Source organism: Equus quagga, chromosome 8, assembly GCF_021613505.1.
Source record: "Equus quagga isolate Etosha38 chromosome 8, UCLA_HA_Equagga_1.0, whole genome shotgun sequence".
Classification (NCBI taxonomy): Eukaryota; Metazoa; Chordata; class Mammalia; order Perissodactyla; family Equidae; genus Equus; species Equus quagga.
Genome location: NC_060274.1, coordinates 33185463 through 33200008, shown reverse-complemented (window position 1 = coordinate 33200008; position 14546 = coordinate 33185463). Strand labels below are relative to the sequence as shown.

General features: G+C 35.2%; 1 protein-coding gene across 1 annotated transcript in view; it reads left to right on the top strand.

Moving 5' to 3' along the window:
* The window catches only part of COG5 (component of oligomeric golgi complex 5), a 336800-nt gene that overhangs the window by 142417 nt on the left and 179837 nt on the right, over window positions 1-14546 (top strand). Inside the window, exon 7 of the mRNA XM_046670005.1 lies at window positions 12964-13094. Within this exon, the coding sequence (XP_046525961.1) occupies window positions 12964-13094 (131 nt within the window). The remainder of the gene's footprint in view (window positions 1-12963; window positions 13095-14546) is intronic.

Genomic DNA, 14546 nt, shown 5'->3' with positions numbered 1-14546 from the left:
TTTGAAGATAAAATTTTTGTTGAATGAGTTCTAAAAGGGCAGGGTTTTTCCCCCCCATATTTTATTCATCAGTCTGCCAGATAACCTTTTATAAATCACAGCCTTACATTTTGATATTTGCTTTTGTAGAAGACAGGCTTTAGTTTGAAGTTTCTAAATAATGAAAGGTGTGTAGAAGAATCAAATATGGAGCTTTTTAGATGATATAATTATACAGTTGTATTCTGAAAATTGCCTCAAGAAGTAATATGTAGATAAAGAACTAAAAATCGGAAAGTCAACAGACTGGGAAAATATTCAAAGCAAATATGATAGGCAAACAGTGAATATTATTATATAATTAATACAAAGTGATGTAAGAAAAAGAGAGTAAAAATTATGTAGAGATTCTCAGAAGAAATACAGTGAGTAAAAAATAGTTATTCAGCCTCATCATTTAAAAATTTGTATTAGACTACCAATAAGAACTTATTTCTTCTAGCAGCATATAAAATATTCAAAACAGTGATAATATCCAGTGTTATCAATGGTTGAGTAAGTCTCATAGATTACTGGAAAAAAATGTATGAAGTGATATAGCCATTTTTAAAAGTAGTTTGATAATTTGTACCAATAAACTTATAAGTTTTACTTTGATCCTGTAATTCTGTCTTTCATTATTTCCCAAGGAAATAATTCTAGATATTTAAAATCTTTATATGTAAAGATAAAGTAGTTATTTATGATAAATAATTACTTTATCTTAGGCAGATGGTTAAATAATTTTTGGTTTATTTATTTGATGAAATATTGGGCAGATATCAAAAATCGATATTTATAAAGGAGTATAATAGAATAGGTGAATGCTTATAACATTAAGTTAATAAAGAAGACCTTGTAAATAAGCATAATTACAGACGAAAATAAGGACAAAGCAAGATTAAAAAGGAGGATCAGATTTTAAAGGAATATAGTAGGCCTTTACTTTTAAGCACCACCACGACTTTAGGTATTTTAGGAACATCTGAAGGTTGAAATTTCAGGCACATATCTGAATTGTGCTCTTTCAAAGGTGGTGTGTAGGAGGGAGTCCCTTTCGTTGGTGTGTGTTTATAGCTAGTTGCCCAGTCCCTGTATGCCAGTTTTTGCTCTTTCTGCTCTTTCTCACGTAAACATCCAAGAGGAAGATATATGCTATTTTGGTGCTACTTGAGAATTTGAAGATTCATAAATTTCTCAGACATACCCATGTTTATTCCAATGATCCATGTGGCAGTTGTGGCCTCTATATTGTGGATTTTGTTGTATAATTTCCCCCCTTTTGAAATATTTTTCTGATTTCTAAAAATTCTTTAATGAGCATGATATTTTTAAATTGAAAAATTCTTTATCCAGTTACCAGTTAATAATCCTAACATTAAAGTCTTCTTCATGAGACAATATATTCTGTTTTTCCTCTGTCTTATCTGCCACTAATCCCATGCGGACTTTGTCCTTTTTTTTTTTTTTTAAAGCTGAGGAAGCTTCTCCCTGAGCTATCATCTGTTGCCCATCTTTCTCTTTTTGCTGAGGAAGATTCACACTGAGCTAACATCTGTTGCCAATCTTCCTCTTTTTGTATGTGAGCCGCAGCCACAGCGTGGCTGCTGACAGATGAGTGGTGTGGGTCTACACTCTGGAACTGAACCGGGGCTGCTGAAACAGAGCATGACGAACCTAACCACTAGGCTGCCAGGGCTGGCCCCAGACTGTACTTTTTATCTCTAGATGTTCAATTTGTCTTTTTATTATCCATGTCTTTACTAACATATTCAGTCTTTTTTTTGAACATATGGAACACAGTTATAACTGTTGTAATGTCCTTGTTTAGAACACTATAATCTGTACCATTGGTTCATACTTATTTAATATTTAATGGAAAATATAAAAATGTGAAAACGGGCTGGCCCCGTGGCCGAGCGGTTAAGTTCGCGCGCTCCACTGCAGGCGGCCTAGTGTTTCGTTGGTTCGAATCCTGGGTTCAGACATGACACTGCTCATCAAACCACGCTGAGGCAGCGTCCCACATGCCACAACTAGAAGGACCCACAGCAAAGAATATACAACTATGTACTGGGGGGCTTTGGGGACAAAAAGGAAAAAATAAAATCTTTAAAAAAAAAATGTGAAAACACATTTTTAACATGTAAGGTACAAATACTACCCACCAAGTTTAAGAATTAGAATATTATTAGCATGTTGTATCTCCTATCTCTCCTAACTTTTCAAAATATTGTTAATATTGTATGTGTCCCCAAATAATATATCATTTAATCTTGTGTTAAATTTAATATAAATCTCTTCTTGCTGTGTGTATTCTGTGAAAACTTGTTCTTCTTCAATATTATGTTAATGAGAGACATCAATATTGATATGTAAACCTATCATTGTTTATTTTTACTCCTCTATCATAGTATTTTGAAAGACTGTATTACATTTTATTTATGTGTTCTTCAGTTGGTGGTCATTTCAGTTGTTTTCAGCTTTGTTTTGTTCGTAATGCTATTATGAACATTCCTGTACATGTTTTTTGATGTACATGTCTAAGAAATTCTCTGGGTTATGTGCCTAAAGAATGGCATATTTTGATCATGTAGAATCTCATTTATTCTATATTACCCCAAATTGATTTCCAAAGTAATTTTTAGTAATTGCCAATGTTCCTATTTATATATATATACACACACACACACACACACACACGTATATAGACATGTTACATATATATACACACGTATCCATATGTATGTATTTACTCTTGCAATTAACATTCTGGTAAATATCTTCCTGTCCAAATGTATTCACTCTTCTTCTTTTTAAAGATTACTTATTCCCATAAATGGAATCATTGATTTAGAGGATATGAATTTTTTTTTCTATTTGGCTGGTTGTCTTATTTTAATTTTTATATTATTTTTCTTGACTTCCCATTTATTTTTATTTAATTTAGTTTTATTTGTTATGAAAGTTGTGGCTGCAAAACATACTCAAATAGTTGTACAAGGTTCGTTTTTAAAAAATAGCAATCCCCTGTCCACTTCTCTAGCCATTTACTTTCCCCAGAGGCAACCATTTTCAATATTTTTCTGATTGTTTTGGTATTTACCTCCATATCTCTAAATAAACTGCCTGTATTTCCACTTTTCAATTTTTAACTTCTTTAGCTTCTCACTATGAAGCATGAAAATTTAGCCTCCTTCATTTCTTCCAACTTCCAGCACCATCCTAACTTTGTACGTGTACTCTTCCCTCATCTCTTTTTCCCCAAATAAATAATTTAGTGCTAACATTATATGAAAAGTAAATGCATAGCTGAATCATTTAGCAAACTATAATTACTCTTCTTGTTTTCTTTTAACAAAGGAGGATGCTAGTAAAGGAAGAGGCAGTGAGGATTTTGGAATCATAAGGAGGATTTGTGTTGCAAAATAGAAGGTGGTAATGTTGGTCAACAGGAAACCATAGATTCCATAAATGGGAGAAGAACATTGTGAGCACATTTATTCTGGTAGCCTTGTGTAGCATTGGTTAGAACATTGGAAGTCTATTAAAATGACTGACAAGTATTTTACTTTTTATTTTTTATTTTTTTGAGGAGGATTAGCCCTGAGCTAACTGCTGCCAATCTGCCTCTTTTTGCTGAGGAAGGCTGGCCCTGAGCTAACATCCATGCCAATCTTCCTCTACTTTATATGTGGGACGCCTACCTAGCATGGCGTGCCAGGCGGTGCCATGTCTGCACCTGGGATCCAAACCAGTGAACCCTGAGCTGCCGAAGCGAAACGTGCGCACTTAACCACTGCGCCACCGGCCTGGCCCTGACATGTATTTTAGTAGTAAGTAACTTTTATGCCGTTGAGGTATTGGTTTAGTTTGAAGACTGAAGAAATAAAAATGAAATGGACAATCCCAGGAAATAATATAAGAACCTGTCACTGAGATCAAGTGACTGACTGCTTGGGGGCAAAGCATATGAAGTTTATTCTAAACTTGAGTAAATTGAGACCAGGACAATGATAATGGGGGAATCAGAATTCATATTTTAGTATCTTAAATTTCAAAGAGTTGAGTACATTTGACAAAAAATTTTTTATGTTCTGTTACCCATCCTCTTGATACCTGTGTCAGATCTCTTGGTTGAATTCCTTTTCCTCTAATCTATTAAACTTTGCTCAGCTTAAGTAAATGAAGAGATGAGCAGTATCATTTCTTTTCCACTAAGTTTACTAGTCATTGTTTTCTCATATGCAAGAAGATAATAAATATGTTAAATCCAAATAGATCAGTTTAGTTTCCTCATCCATGTTTTTGGTGCATGAAAGGATTCAACAGATATTAGTATTAAGTGGCTAGAAAGATAATTCTGGCTATGTATCCTACATTTATTAAGGTTTAATTGTTAAAGTATGAGTAATGCTGGTATATTTCAAAATTTGGCATTTTAGCACATTTTATTATTTTCTTAAAATTTTTACTTATTTTTTTTTAATTAAACTCAGAATACTAGTTATTTAATGCTGTCATTGTTCTAACCTGGCTGAATTTAATTCCCTGAATGGTTTAGTCTGGTGTGATTTTTCCATCTTTACCCTTCACTGAGCAAGTCGGAAGACTGCAGGAAGAATGCTATCTTCCCTTTGAATATAAAACTTTCTGAGGCTTTTGGGCCTGGGATGATCTAGTGAAAAGGTGGAGGACAGAAAGACCTGGATTTAAATTCTGTTTTGCTGGTTACTAGCCAGGTGAATTTGTTCATAATTTGTTAATAATATTTCTAGCAAGATTATTTAGAAGATGTATTACAAATAGTGGATGCATTCATTAAAAGAATAAATACACATTTTGTGTCTAATGCCAGGTCTTCAAAAATTATAGTTGTTATTGTAATCATTGTCATCTTTCTGTCCTTAGCTCCAGTTCCCAGATATGTTTCACAAAGAGCAGATGTAGAAAGACTTGGAACACTGATAAGGATTGTATACAACAGATAAACAGGAGGGCAGAATTTAGTGTAATCCTTCTTTTCTCCTGGGGTGCTCGGTGGTGGGGGAGAGTTGCTAAGTTTCCCTCCCACCACCACCTTGTTTCTACATTTATCTCTCTTCTGGAAAAGCAAATTTGTGGAATAATCACTAAGGGAAATAATATGGCTCTTTCTCCCTCCTAGTTGATAGAACTCTTTGTACTCCAAATCTAGCATGTCTTTTGGTTATTTCTTTTTTTTTTTAAATTGAGTTAATGATAGGTTACAATCTTGTGAAATTTCAGTTGTACATTAATGTTTGTCATTTGTGTTGCAGGTGCACCATTTCACCCTTAGTGCCCACCCCCCCACCCCACCTTTCCCCTGGTAGCCACTAATCTGTTCTCTTCGTCCACATTTTTAAATTCCTCATATGAGTGGAGTCATACAGAGATTATCCTTCTCTAACTGGCTTATTTCACTTAACATAATTCCCTCAAGGTCTATCCATGTTGTTGCAAATGGGATGGTTTTGTTCTGTTTTGCAGCTGAGTAGTATTCCATTGTGTATATATAGCACAACTTCTTTATTCATTCATCTGTTGATGGGTACTTAGGTTGCTTCCATGTCTTGGCTATTGTAAATAATGCTGCAATGAACATTGGGGTGCATAGGACTTTTGGAATTGCTGACTTCAAGCTCTTTGGATAGATACCTAGTAGTGGAATGGCTGGATTGTATGGTAGTTCTATTTTTAATTTTTTGAGGAATCTCCATACTGTTTTCCATAGTGGCTGCACTAGTTTGCATTCCCACCAGCAGTGTATGAGAGTTCCATTCTCTTCACAACCTCTCCAACATTTGCTACCATTAGATTTAGATATTTTTGTCATTCTAATGGGTGTAAGGTGCTATCTTAGTGTAGTTTTGATTTGCATTTCCCTAATGATCAGTGATGATGAGCATCTTTTCATGTGCCTGTATCTTCTTTGGAGAAATGTCTGTTCATGTCTCCAGCCCATTTTTTGATTGGGTTGTTTGATTTTTTGTTGTTGAGTTGTGAGAGTTCTTTATATATTATGGATATTTAGCCTTTGTCAGATATATGACTTGCAAATATTTTTTCCCAGTTAGTGGGTTGTTTTTTTGTTTGAATCCTGTTTTCATTTGCCTCTGAGAAGCTCTTTAGTCTGGTGAAGTCCCATTTGTTTATTCTTTCTATTGTTTCCCTTCTCTGAGAAGACATGGTGTCCGAAAAGGTCCTTTTAATACTGATGTCAAAGAGTGTACTGCCTACATTTTCTTCTAGAAGCCTTATGGTTTCAGGTCTCACCTTTAGGTCTTTAATCCATTTTGAGTTTATTTTGGTGAATGGTGAAAAAGAATGGTCAATTTTCATTCTTTTACATATGGCTTTCCAGTTTTCCCTGCACCATTTGTTGAAAAGACTTTCTTTTCTCCATTGTGTGCCCTCAGCTCCTTTGTCAAAGATAAGCTGTCCATAGATGTGTGGTTTTATTTCTGGGCTTTCAATTCTGTTCCATTGATCTGTGCACCTGTTTTTGTACCAGTGCCATGCTGTTTTGATTACTGTAGCTTTGTAGTAAGTTTTGAAGTCAGGGATTGTGATGCCTCCCATTTTTTTCTTTTTTCTCAGGATTGCTTTAGCAATTTGGGGTCTTTTGTTGCCCCATATAAATTTTAGGATTCTTTATTCTAATTCTGTAAAGAATGTCATTGGGATTCTGATTGGGATAGCGTTGAATCTGTAGATTGCTGTAGGTAGAACGGACATTTTAACTATGTTTATTCTTCCAATCCATGTACATGGAATGTCTTTCCATCTCCTTATGTTGTCATCCAATTCTCTCAGAAAGGCCTTGTAATTTTCATTATATAGGTCCTTCACTTCCTTAGTTAAATTCACCCCGAGGTATTTTATTCTTTTTGTTGCAATTGTGAATGGTATTGTGTTCTTGAGTTCTTTTTCTGTTAGTTCATTATTAGAATATAGAAATGCTACTGATTTATGCAAATTGATTTTATACCCTGCAACTTTGCTGTAGTTGTTGATTACTTCTAAGAGTTTTCCAATGGATTCTTTGGGGTTTTATATATATAAGATCATGTCGTCTGCAAACAGGGAAAGTTTCACTTCTTCCCTCCCTATTTGGATTCCTTTTATTCCTTTTTCTTGCCTGATTGCTCTGGCCAGGACCTCCAGTACTATGTTAAATAAGAGTGGTGATAGAGGGCATCCTTGTCTCATTCCTGTTTTCAGGGGGATGGCACTCAGTTTTTGCCCATTGAGTATGATGTTGGCTGTGGGTTTGTCATATATGGCCTTTATTATGTTGAGGTAGTTCCCTTCTATGCCCATTTTCTTCAGAGTTTTTATCATAAATGGCTGTTGGATCTTGTCAAATGCCTTCTCTGCATCTATTGAGATGATCATGTGGTTTTTATTCCTCAGTTTGTTGATGTGGTGTATCACGTTGATTGATTTGCGGATGTTGAACCATACCTGTGTACCTGGTATGAATCCCACTTGATCGTGATGTATGATCCTTTTGATGAATTGCTGAATTCTGGTGGCCAAAATTTTGTTTAGAATTTTTGCATCTATGTTCATCAGTGATATTGGCCTGTAGTTCTCTTTTTTCCTGGTGTCCTTGTCAGGCTTTGGTATCAGCGTGATGTTGGCCTAGTAGAATGTGTTAGGAAGTGTTCCATCCTCCCTAATTTTTTGGAATAGCTTGTAAAGGATAGGTATTAAGTCCTCTCTGAAAGTTTGGTAGAATTCCCCAGGAAAGCCATCTGGTCCTGGGGTTTTATTCCTGGGATGTTTTTGATTGTTGTTTCAATCTCTTTCCTTGTGATTGGTCTGTTCAAATTGTCTGCTTTGTCTTGAGTGAGCTTTGGGAGATTGTAGGAGTCCAAGAATTTATCCATTTCCTCTAGGTTATCCATTCTGTTAGCATAGAATTTTTCGGAGTATTCTCTTATAATCCGTTGTATTTCTGCAGCATCTGTTGTTATTTCTCCTCTTTCATTTCTGCTTTTTTTTCCTTGCTATTAGCTTGAAGTATTGTCCTCCACCCCTTCAGTCTGAGCCTGTGTTTGTCCTTGGGGCTGAGGTGTGTTTCCTGGAGGCAACAAATTGTTGGATCTTGTTCTTTAATCCATTTTGCCACTCTGTGTCTTTTTATTGGAGAGTTCAATCCGTTTACATTGAGAGTGATTATTGATGCATGTGGACTTAAAGCTGTCAATCTGTTGCTCATTATCTGGCTTTCCTGCTTTTCTCTTCCTGTTTGCTTTATCCTACCCATTTGATACTGCAATTTCTTATGCTGGGTTTCTTAGATTTTTGCTTATTTATGTTTTGTGGCTCTGTTCTGTTGTTTAGTTTAGTGTCTACCCTGAAGTTTGTATTTAGAATCTCGTATATAATATAGTCTATTCTCTGGTGGTCTCTTACTTACTTGGCCTAGACTAATTTAGTCCCTTTGCTCTTCCCTTCCTAAATTATTATTTTCACTTCTTGTTCCAACTTGAGTTATGAGTTTGTAGTTAGAGTGATAAGATTGTCTTTGCTTTGGTAGTTTCCTTACCTTTATCCTAATGCTGTAGTTGAATATTTGCTATCCTATTCTGGTTCTATCTATCTGTCTCCCTTCTCTGTGGTTTGTGACCGCTTTCTCCCTTTTTTCTTTTTTCAGATATGAGAGCCTTCTTGAGGATTTCTTGTAGTGGAGGACTTTTGGTTACAAATTATCTTAACTTTTGTTTGTCTGGAAAAGATTTAATTTCTCCCTCATATCTGAAGGATATTCTTGCTGGATAGAGTATTCTTGGCTGAAGATTTTTATCTTTTAAAGCTTTGAATATGTCACTCCATTCTCTCCTAGCTTGTAAGGTTTCTGCAGAGAAATCCGCTGAAAGTCTGATAGAAGCTCCTTTGTAGGTTATTCTCTTTTGTCTTGCTGCCCTGAGTATTCTTTCTTTGTCATTCATTTTTGCCATTTGTACTACTATATGTCTTGCAGTAGGTCTTCTTACATTGACAAATCTAGGAGATCTGAAAGCTTCCTCTACACACATTTCTCCCTCAATCCCTAGATTTGGGAAGTTCTTTTCTATAATTTCATTAAGCACACTTTCTGCTCCATTTTCCTTTTCCACGTTCTCGGAAATTCCTGTGATCCTTAAAATTCTTTCTCCTCATTGAATCTGCTATCTCTCTAATACTTTGCTCATTCCTTTTAATCCTTAGTTCTCTTTCTTCCTCTGTCTGGAGCCATTCAGCCTGTCTATCTTCAATTATGCTAATTTGCTCTTCTATGGAGTCTACCTGGGCATTCAGGGAATCCATATTGTGTTTTATCTGGTCCATTGTGTTTTTCATCTCTAGTAATTCTGTTTGATTCTTCTTTATAATTTCAATCTCTTTTGTGAAGTAACTCCAGAACTCGGCTTGTTTCTCTATCTTTCTCTCTACCTCATTGAGTTTTTTGGTTATAGCTGCTCTGAAGTCATTATCACTTAGTTTACCTATTTCCAAGTCCTCAGGACTTAATTCTGTGTTTTTATTGTTTTCCTTCTGGTCTGTGGCTTTTATAAATTGCTGGATGGTAGAGGAGCAGTTTTTTCACATGGTGGTAGAATTTGGTTGCAGTTGCAGCCTCTTGCCACTAGATTGGGGTCGAGTGCCATGCGTTCTGAGCTCTCTGCCTTCTGGCAAGATGGCGGCACCCAGTGCGCTTTGCTGGGGCGGGGGCAGTTTCTCTCGCGCACCAATCTGGATTCGATCACTTCTGTTCTCTGGCCTCCCAGGGCCCTGGGTTTATGGGGTACCTGTGCACGGAAGCTTTCCCCTGTCAGCGGGTTTCCACTGTACCGGCGGTGGGAGTCCTAGACAATCCCCTGGTCGTGCGGCCCCTCCCCCACTCCTTCCCGTACCCGCGCCGCGATCCTGGTTTCTAGGGGATGGGGTGATGTTCTCTCCTACCTGGTTCCAGCTCCTCCGAGGTGGGCAGCAGGGGCTCTGTCCTCTGTCTTTTGATATTGTAGGTCTCTGAGTCCTGGCGTTAGGTTCATTAGCTGAAATTCAGGGGTTTTTTTCAGTCCTTTGTTGTACTTTGGAGGGGAGACAGTCCCGGGTCAGCTCACCCTGCCATTTTGCTCCGCCTCCAATCTGGTTATTTCTTAAAGTGAGTGATTGTAAATATGGTGTGGATAAGTGGGGGATGGGGAGGTGGTTAGATAATGTGATGAGAGCTGTTGTTTACCTTAAAAAAGTATTGGGGTTAATCATTTATATTTTTGTCTTCCCTACTAGATTGTATACTCTGTAAGGACAGAAACTATATTTACTTTTTCTCTTTGTCCCCACAGTACCTGCCATAATACACTTTATCTGTATCTCTCAATGGTTACAACTTTGTGCTTTTTCTGCCTGTCTTAGACTTTTCCATTTGCGGTCAGAATTTATGTCTGATTAATTTCTGTGTGTTTGTGACTTATAAATGATTGATACTCAGTAAATGGATTGAATGAATGACTTGAATAGTCTCCAGAGATCAGCATTCATAAGAATAAAACAACTGTTAGGTTTGCTTACCTCTAGAAATCTGTAAGTGGAAGGAACATCAGGGTTTATGTAAGTCTAGCTCTTCATTTTTCCAATAAAGTAACTGATACCAAAGGTTGCGAGACTGATAGTCAGAAACACGTATGGCAGAGGTCGAGTTAGAACCCAGCAAGATCTCTTGCTTATCATGCCTTTTCCTTTCTTTTATTTAATTGTGATATTTTTCTTCCTTAGATAATAGAAAAAAAGAGAGAAAAGTTGATAATGAGCTTGAAAAGAATATTTATTTTCTACTGTCTGTCTGTAGTTTGATTCTATATTGTCTAGTCAGTTTTTTTAGGGTGCACATAGCATTTCCTCCTTGATCATTACCACAACTCGGGTCAAATATAATTTTCTCAAAATTCTCTAAACAATAAAATTTAAAATTAAAAAATCAGATTTAAAAAAATTTCCTGTAGATTATAATCCACCCTACGTTTACATAATAGATTGATGTATGGATTACTTTGGTATTCATTAATTTATTTGGATGCTGATGATAGTCTTGAGTTATGTAGGCCATGAATTAGAAATTGTTGGCATTTTACACATGAAAAAATTGAGGCTATATCACTTGACTGTGACCACCCAGTGAGTAAATTATGAGGCAGAGTCTAAGCCCAAATGATTTAAAGGCATTTTCAATACTCTTTCCACTGTGGTAAGCTAAAGTCCCTTTAGATATACACATTTTTAGAAATAGCTCATTGTTGAAGTACAGTTATCAATAACCACTATTCAGCTGCTCTTTACATCATTTCCTTTTTGTCCTCTTGTGTACAACTAACTATAAGGTGTTCAGTCAGCACATATTTGAGTGCTGCTAAGTAGTTGGTTAGCATTGTGCTGGATGCTTTAATGCAGTTTCACCTGGGTAGTACATTGTGATCCAGCCTACGTAAAATATGGTAATAGTGAGTACTAGGCATATATTTTAATAAGACTTACAGTTAAAAAAGTGGTTCTAATTAAGAGCATATAGTGGAAAAGCACATTTCATATTCTGTTGAGTAACTGGAAAACAAAGTCGTCTATCTAAATCAATTTTGTCTTTTAGAAGTAATTTGTCTTGTTAAAATGGAAAATAGGAGATTTAGAACTGTGTGTAAGCTGCTTAATGAAAACTTGACCTTTATTTGTAGCATTATGGTTACTTTATATATGTCTAAGATTAAGCCAAAGAATTAAAAAAAAAATAGATTTCTCAAATTCTAAATATGCAGAGACAACTGTTGTTAATGATACCAAACCTCTTAATCTCAAGTTCCTGTGCCCGATGCAAGTAAGCCAAACACTGAGACATCAGTGCTTGGAGATGGAGAAAGTTTTATTCAAATTGGCCAAAATGAGTAGGTGAGAGCCTGGGTTTGTTCAAATCCACCTTCCCAAGAACAGAACGCAGAGGGGTTTTATGGAGCTAAGGGGCTTGGCAGGAGGAGCTCCGGGGAGAGAAAGGGGTCACTCCCGATAAGCCCCTGGGCAGTCTGACTTCTGGGCTTCAGTCGTTGCTGAGGGCCAGCCATCTGGTAATTGGTCATCGCCATCTCCCCAGACATTCTCTTTCTTCTGCAAAACAAGCTCACAACTCCTTGAGACTCCTGAGTCACCCCTCAAATTAAACAGGAAATAGCAGTGGTTTAATATCTACAGTACCCCTCAGGTACCCAGCTTCATTAACATCTTGGTAGATATCTTTTCACATTTCTTGCTCTGTGTATATAATTCTGTAAATAGAATATATATAACTCCATAAATAGAGTTTGCAGAATTATAAACTATATATATAATTATATATTTATAGTTATATAAATAAAATTAATTCATCTGTGTAACTTTTTTCATTCAGTAATATTATGAAAATCCTTCAATGTAAGTAACTGTTAGGTCTGTATGATCATGTAAACTGGCAGCATGCTAAGGTGTTTTCATAATTTATTAATCTTTCCAAATGGTGGACATTTGTTTAAAATGTTTTATTACAGAATAAATTTTAAAACTGTCTTGCAACTTGAGAAATTTCTGAGGTTATCAGGATATTTATTTACATTAAAATAAATTTGATACTACTTTTTATGTAATCTGTTGACACTACTTTGAATTTGCAATAATCATAATTTCTGTTCTTGCTTTACCAACTCTCTCTTATGTGAAACATTTTGCACCAGAGTAAAGTTATCTACTAAGTGGAAAATGTTTGGATAGCTGTATTTTTTAAAATACAGATTTTGAAAGGTAATAGTGTTCAACAGCAAATTTATAGTATTTTGAAGAAATTAGACATGATGATTTGATACCTTGATATTTATTCAGTATTGAAATATTTAAATGTGTATTTGTTTTAAACAGATTATCTTTCTCAAGGAATAGATCTCTCTGGAATAGAAGTAATAGAAAATGATCTACTTTTTATTGCAAGAGCTCGACTTGAAGTGGAAAATCAAGCTAAGCGCCTACTGGAGCAGGGTGTGGAGACTCAGGTAATAAAAATAATGTCATTTTTTAATATGAAAAATATGTCATAATACAGATGAACATTTGACTTTGAGGTTGAAAAAGTAATGTGTGTCCTCATTTTATCGCTGAGGAACTATGTCTACAATTTGAATTGGAGAGTAGGACATAAAGTAAATACAGGGAAATTTTACTTAATATATATTTATTTAATTCTACTAAGACTAGATTCTAAGATTCCTAATGTATAATGTATTTGTGTAATATGAAATATATTTTTATATAATGTGTATGTGTAGATAGATAGTTAATACCTGGTGAGTATGCTTACTTTGTATAAGGCACTGTTACTCATTTGAGCCTTTCAACAACCCGATAAAGTTGGTATTATTGTTATTTCCATTTTACAGATGGGAAAACTGAGAGCTTAAATAATTTGTGGAAGATCACACAGCTAGTAAATGGTATAATTTGATTCTAAATGTTAACCACTCTAACCTCAGAACCTTGCACGCTTAGTAATCACTGTGCCATAATTTAAAAAAAAAAATTTTACTTGAGATTTTCTCCTAAGTTATCATTTTATGATACTTAATTTTCTGAATTAGAAGAAACTGAAACATATTGATGTAGCAGAATCAACAAATTAGATGTCAATCTCAGTTCTCCTACGTTTGTATTACACCCAGATATTTTCTCCATTTGTATTGGACCCAAATACAATCATTAATATCCATTTTTTAACTCGTAGCCGTTAAGCCAGGAATTTCATTTTGTGCATTTGTATTAAGAATAATTTTATAAATATTCAGCTTTTTAAGTAGTCTCTAAATCAGAAAGTTACTTATTTGACTTCTGAATCTTGTTATAATTTAAAAAATATAATGGAATGTCAGTTACCCTTTTAAATAAACTTTTAAAGTTGATTATTATATACGTAATGAAAACTGAGCAAATCCATAGACATACATATAGAATGAAATACCACAATGTACACACATCTGTGAGATCAAAACTCAGGTCAAGAAATAGGACACTGCCGGCACTCCTGGAGTCTGTTCATTCTCTCTCACAGCCTCTACTCGCTCCTTCTTTCCCAAAGGCAACTATTATCCTAACTTCCAACACTGGAGATTAGTTTCATTTGCTCCCTATTCTGTTTTCACTCTAGGTCTCACTATGAAGATAAAACACTTATACTGTTAAAAAGTAAAATACTTGTCTATCAAATAAGAGAAGATATCTTCTTCTCAAAGAAATATTTAAGGAATTTTAAGTCAACTTTGAATTAAGATGAATATTTGTATAAAAAGTTGATATCAGCCCAGCTCATTTAGTTGCAAGAAAGTTAGCAATTAACATGTCAGAAAGTGCAATATCACAAGCCTTTTATATTTATCTAATGCCCATATTATCACTCTATCAGATTTAAAACTTTGTGTATATATACTATTTAAAAATTTTTACTTGTAAAGTGT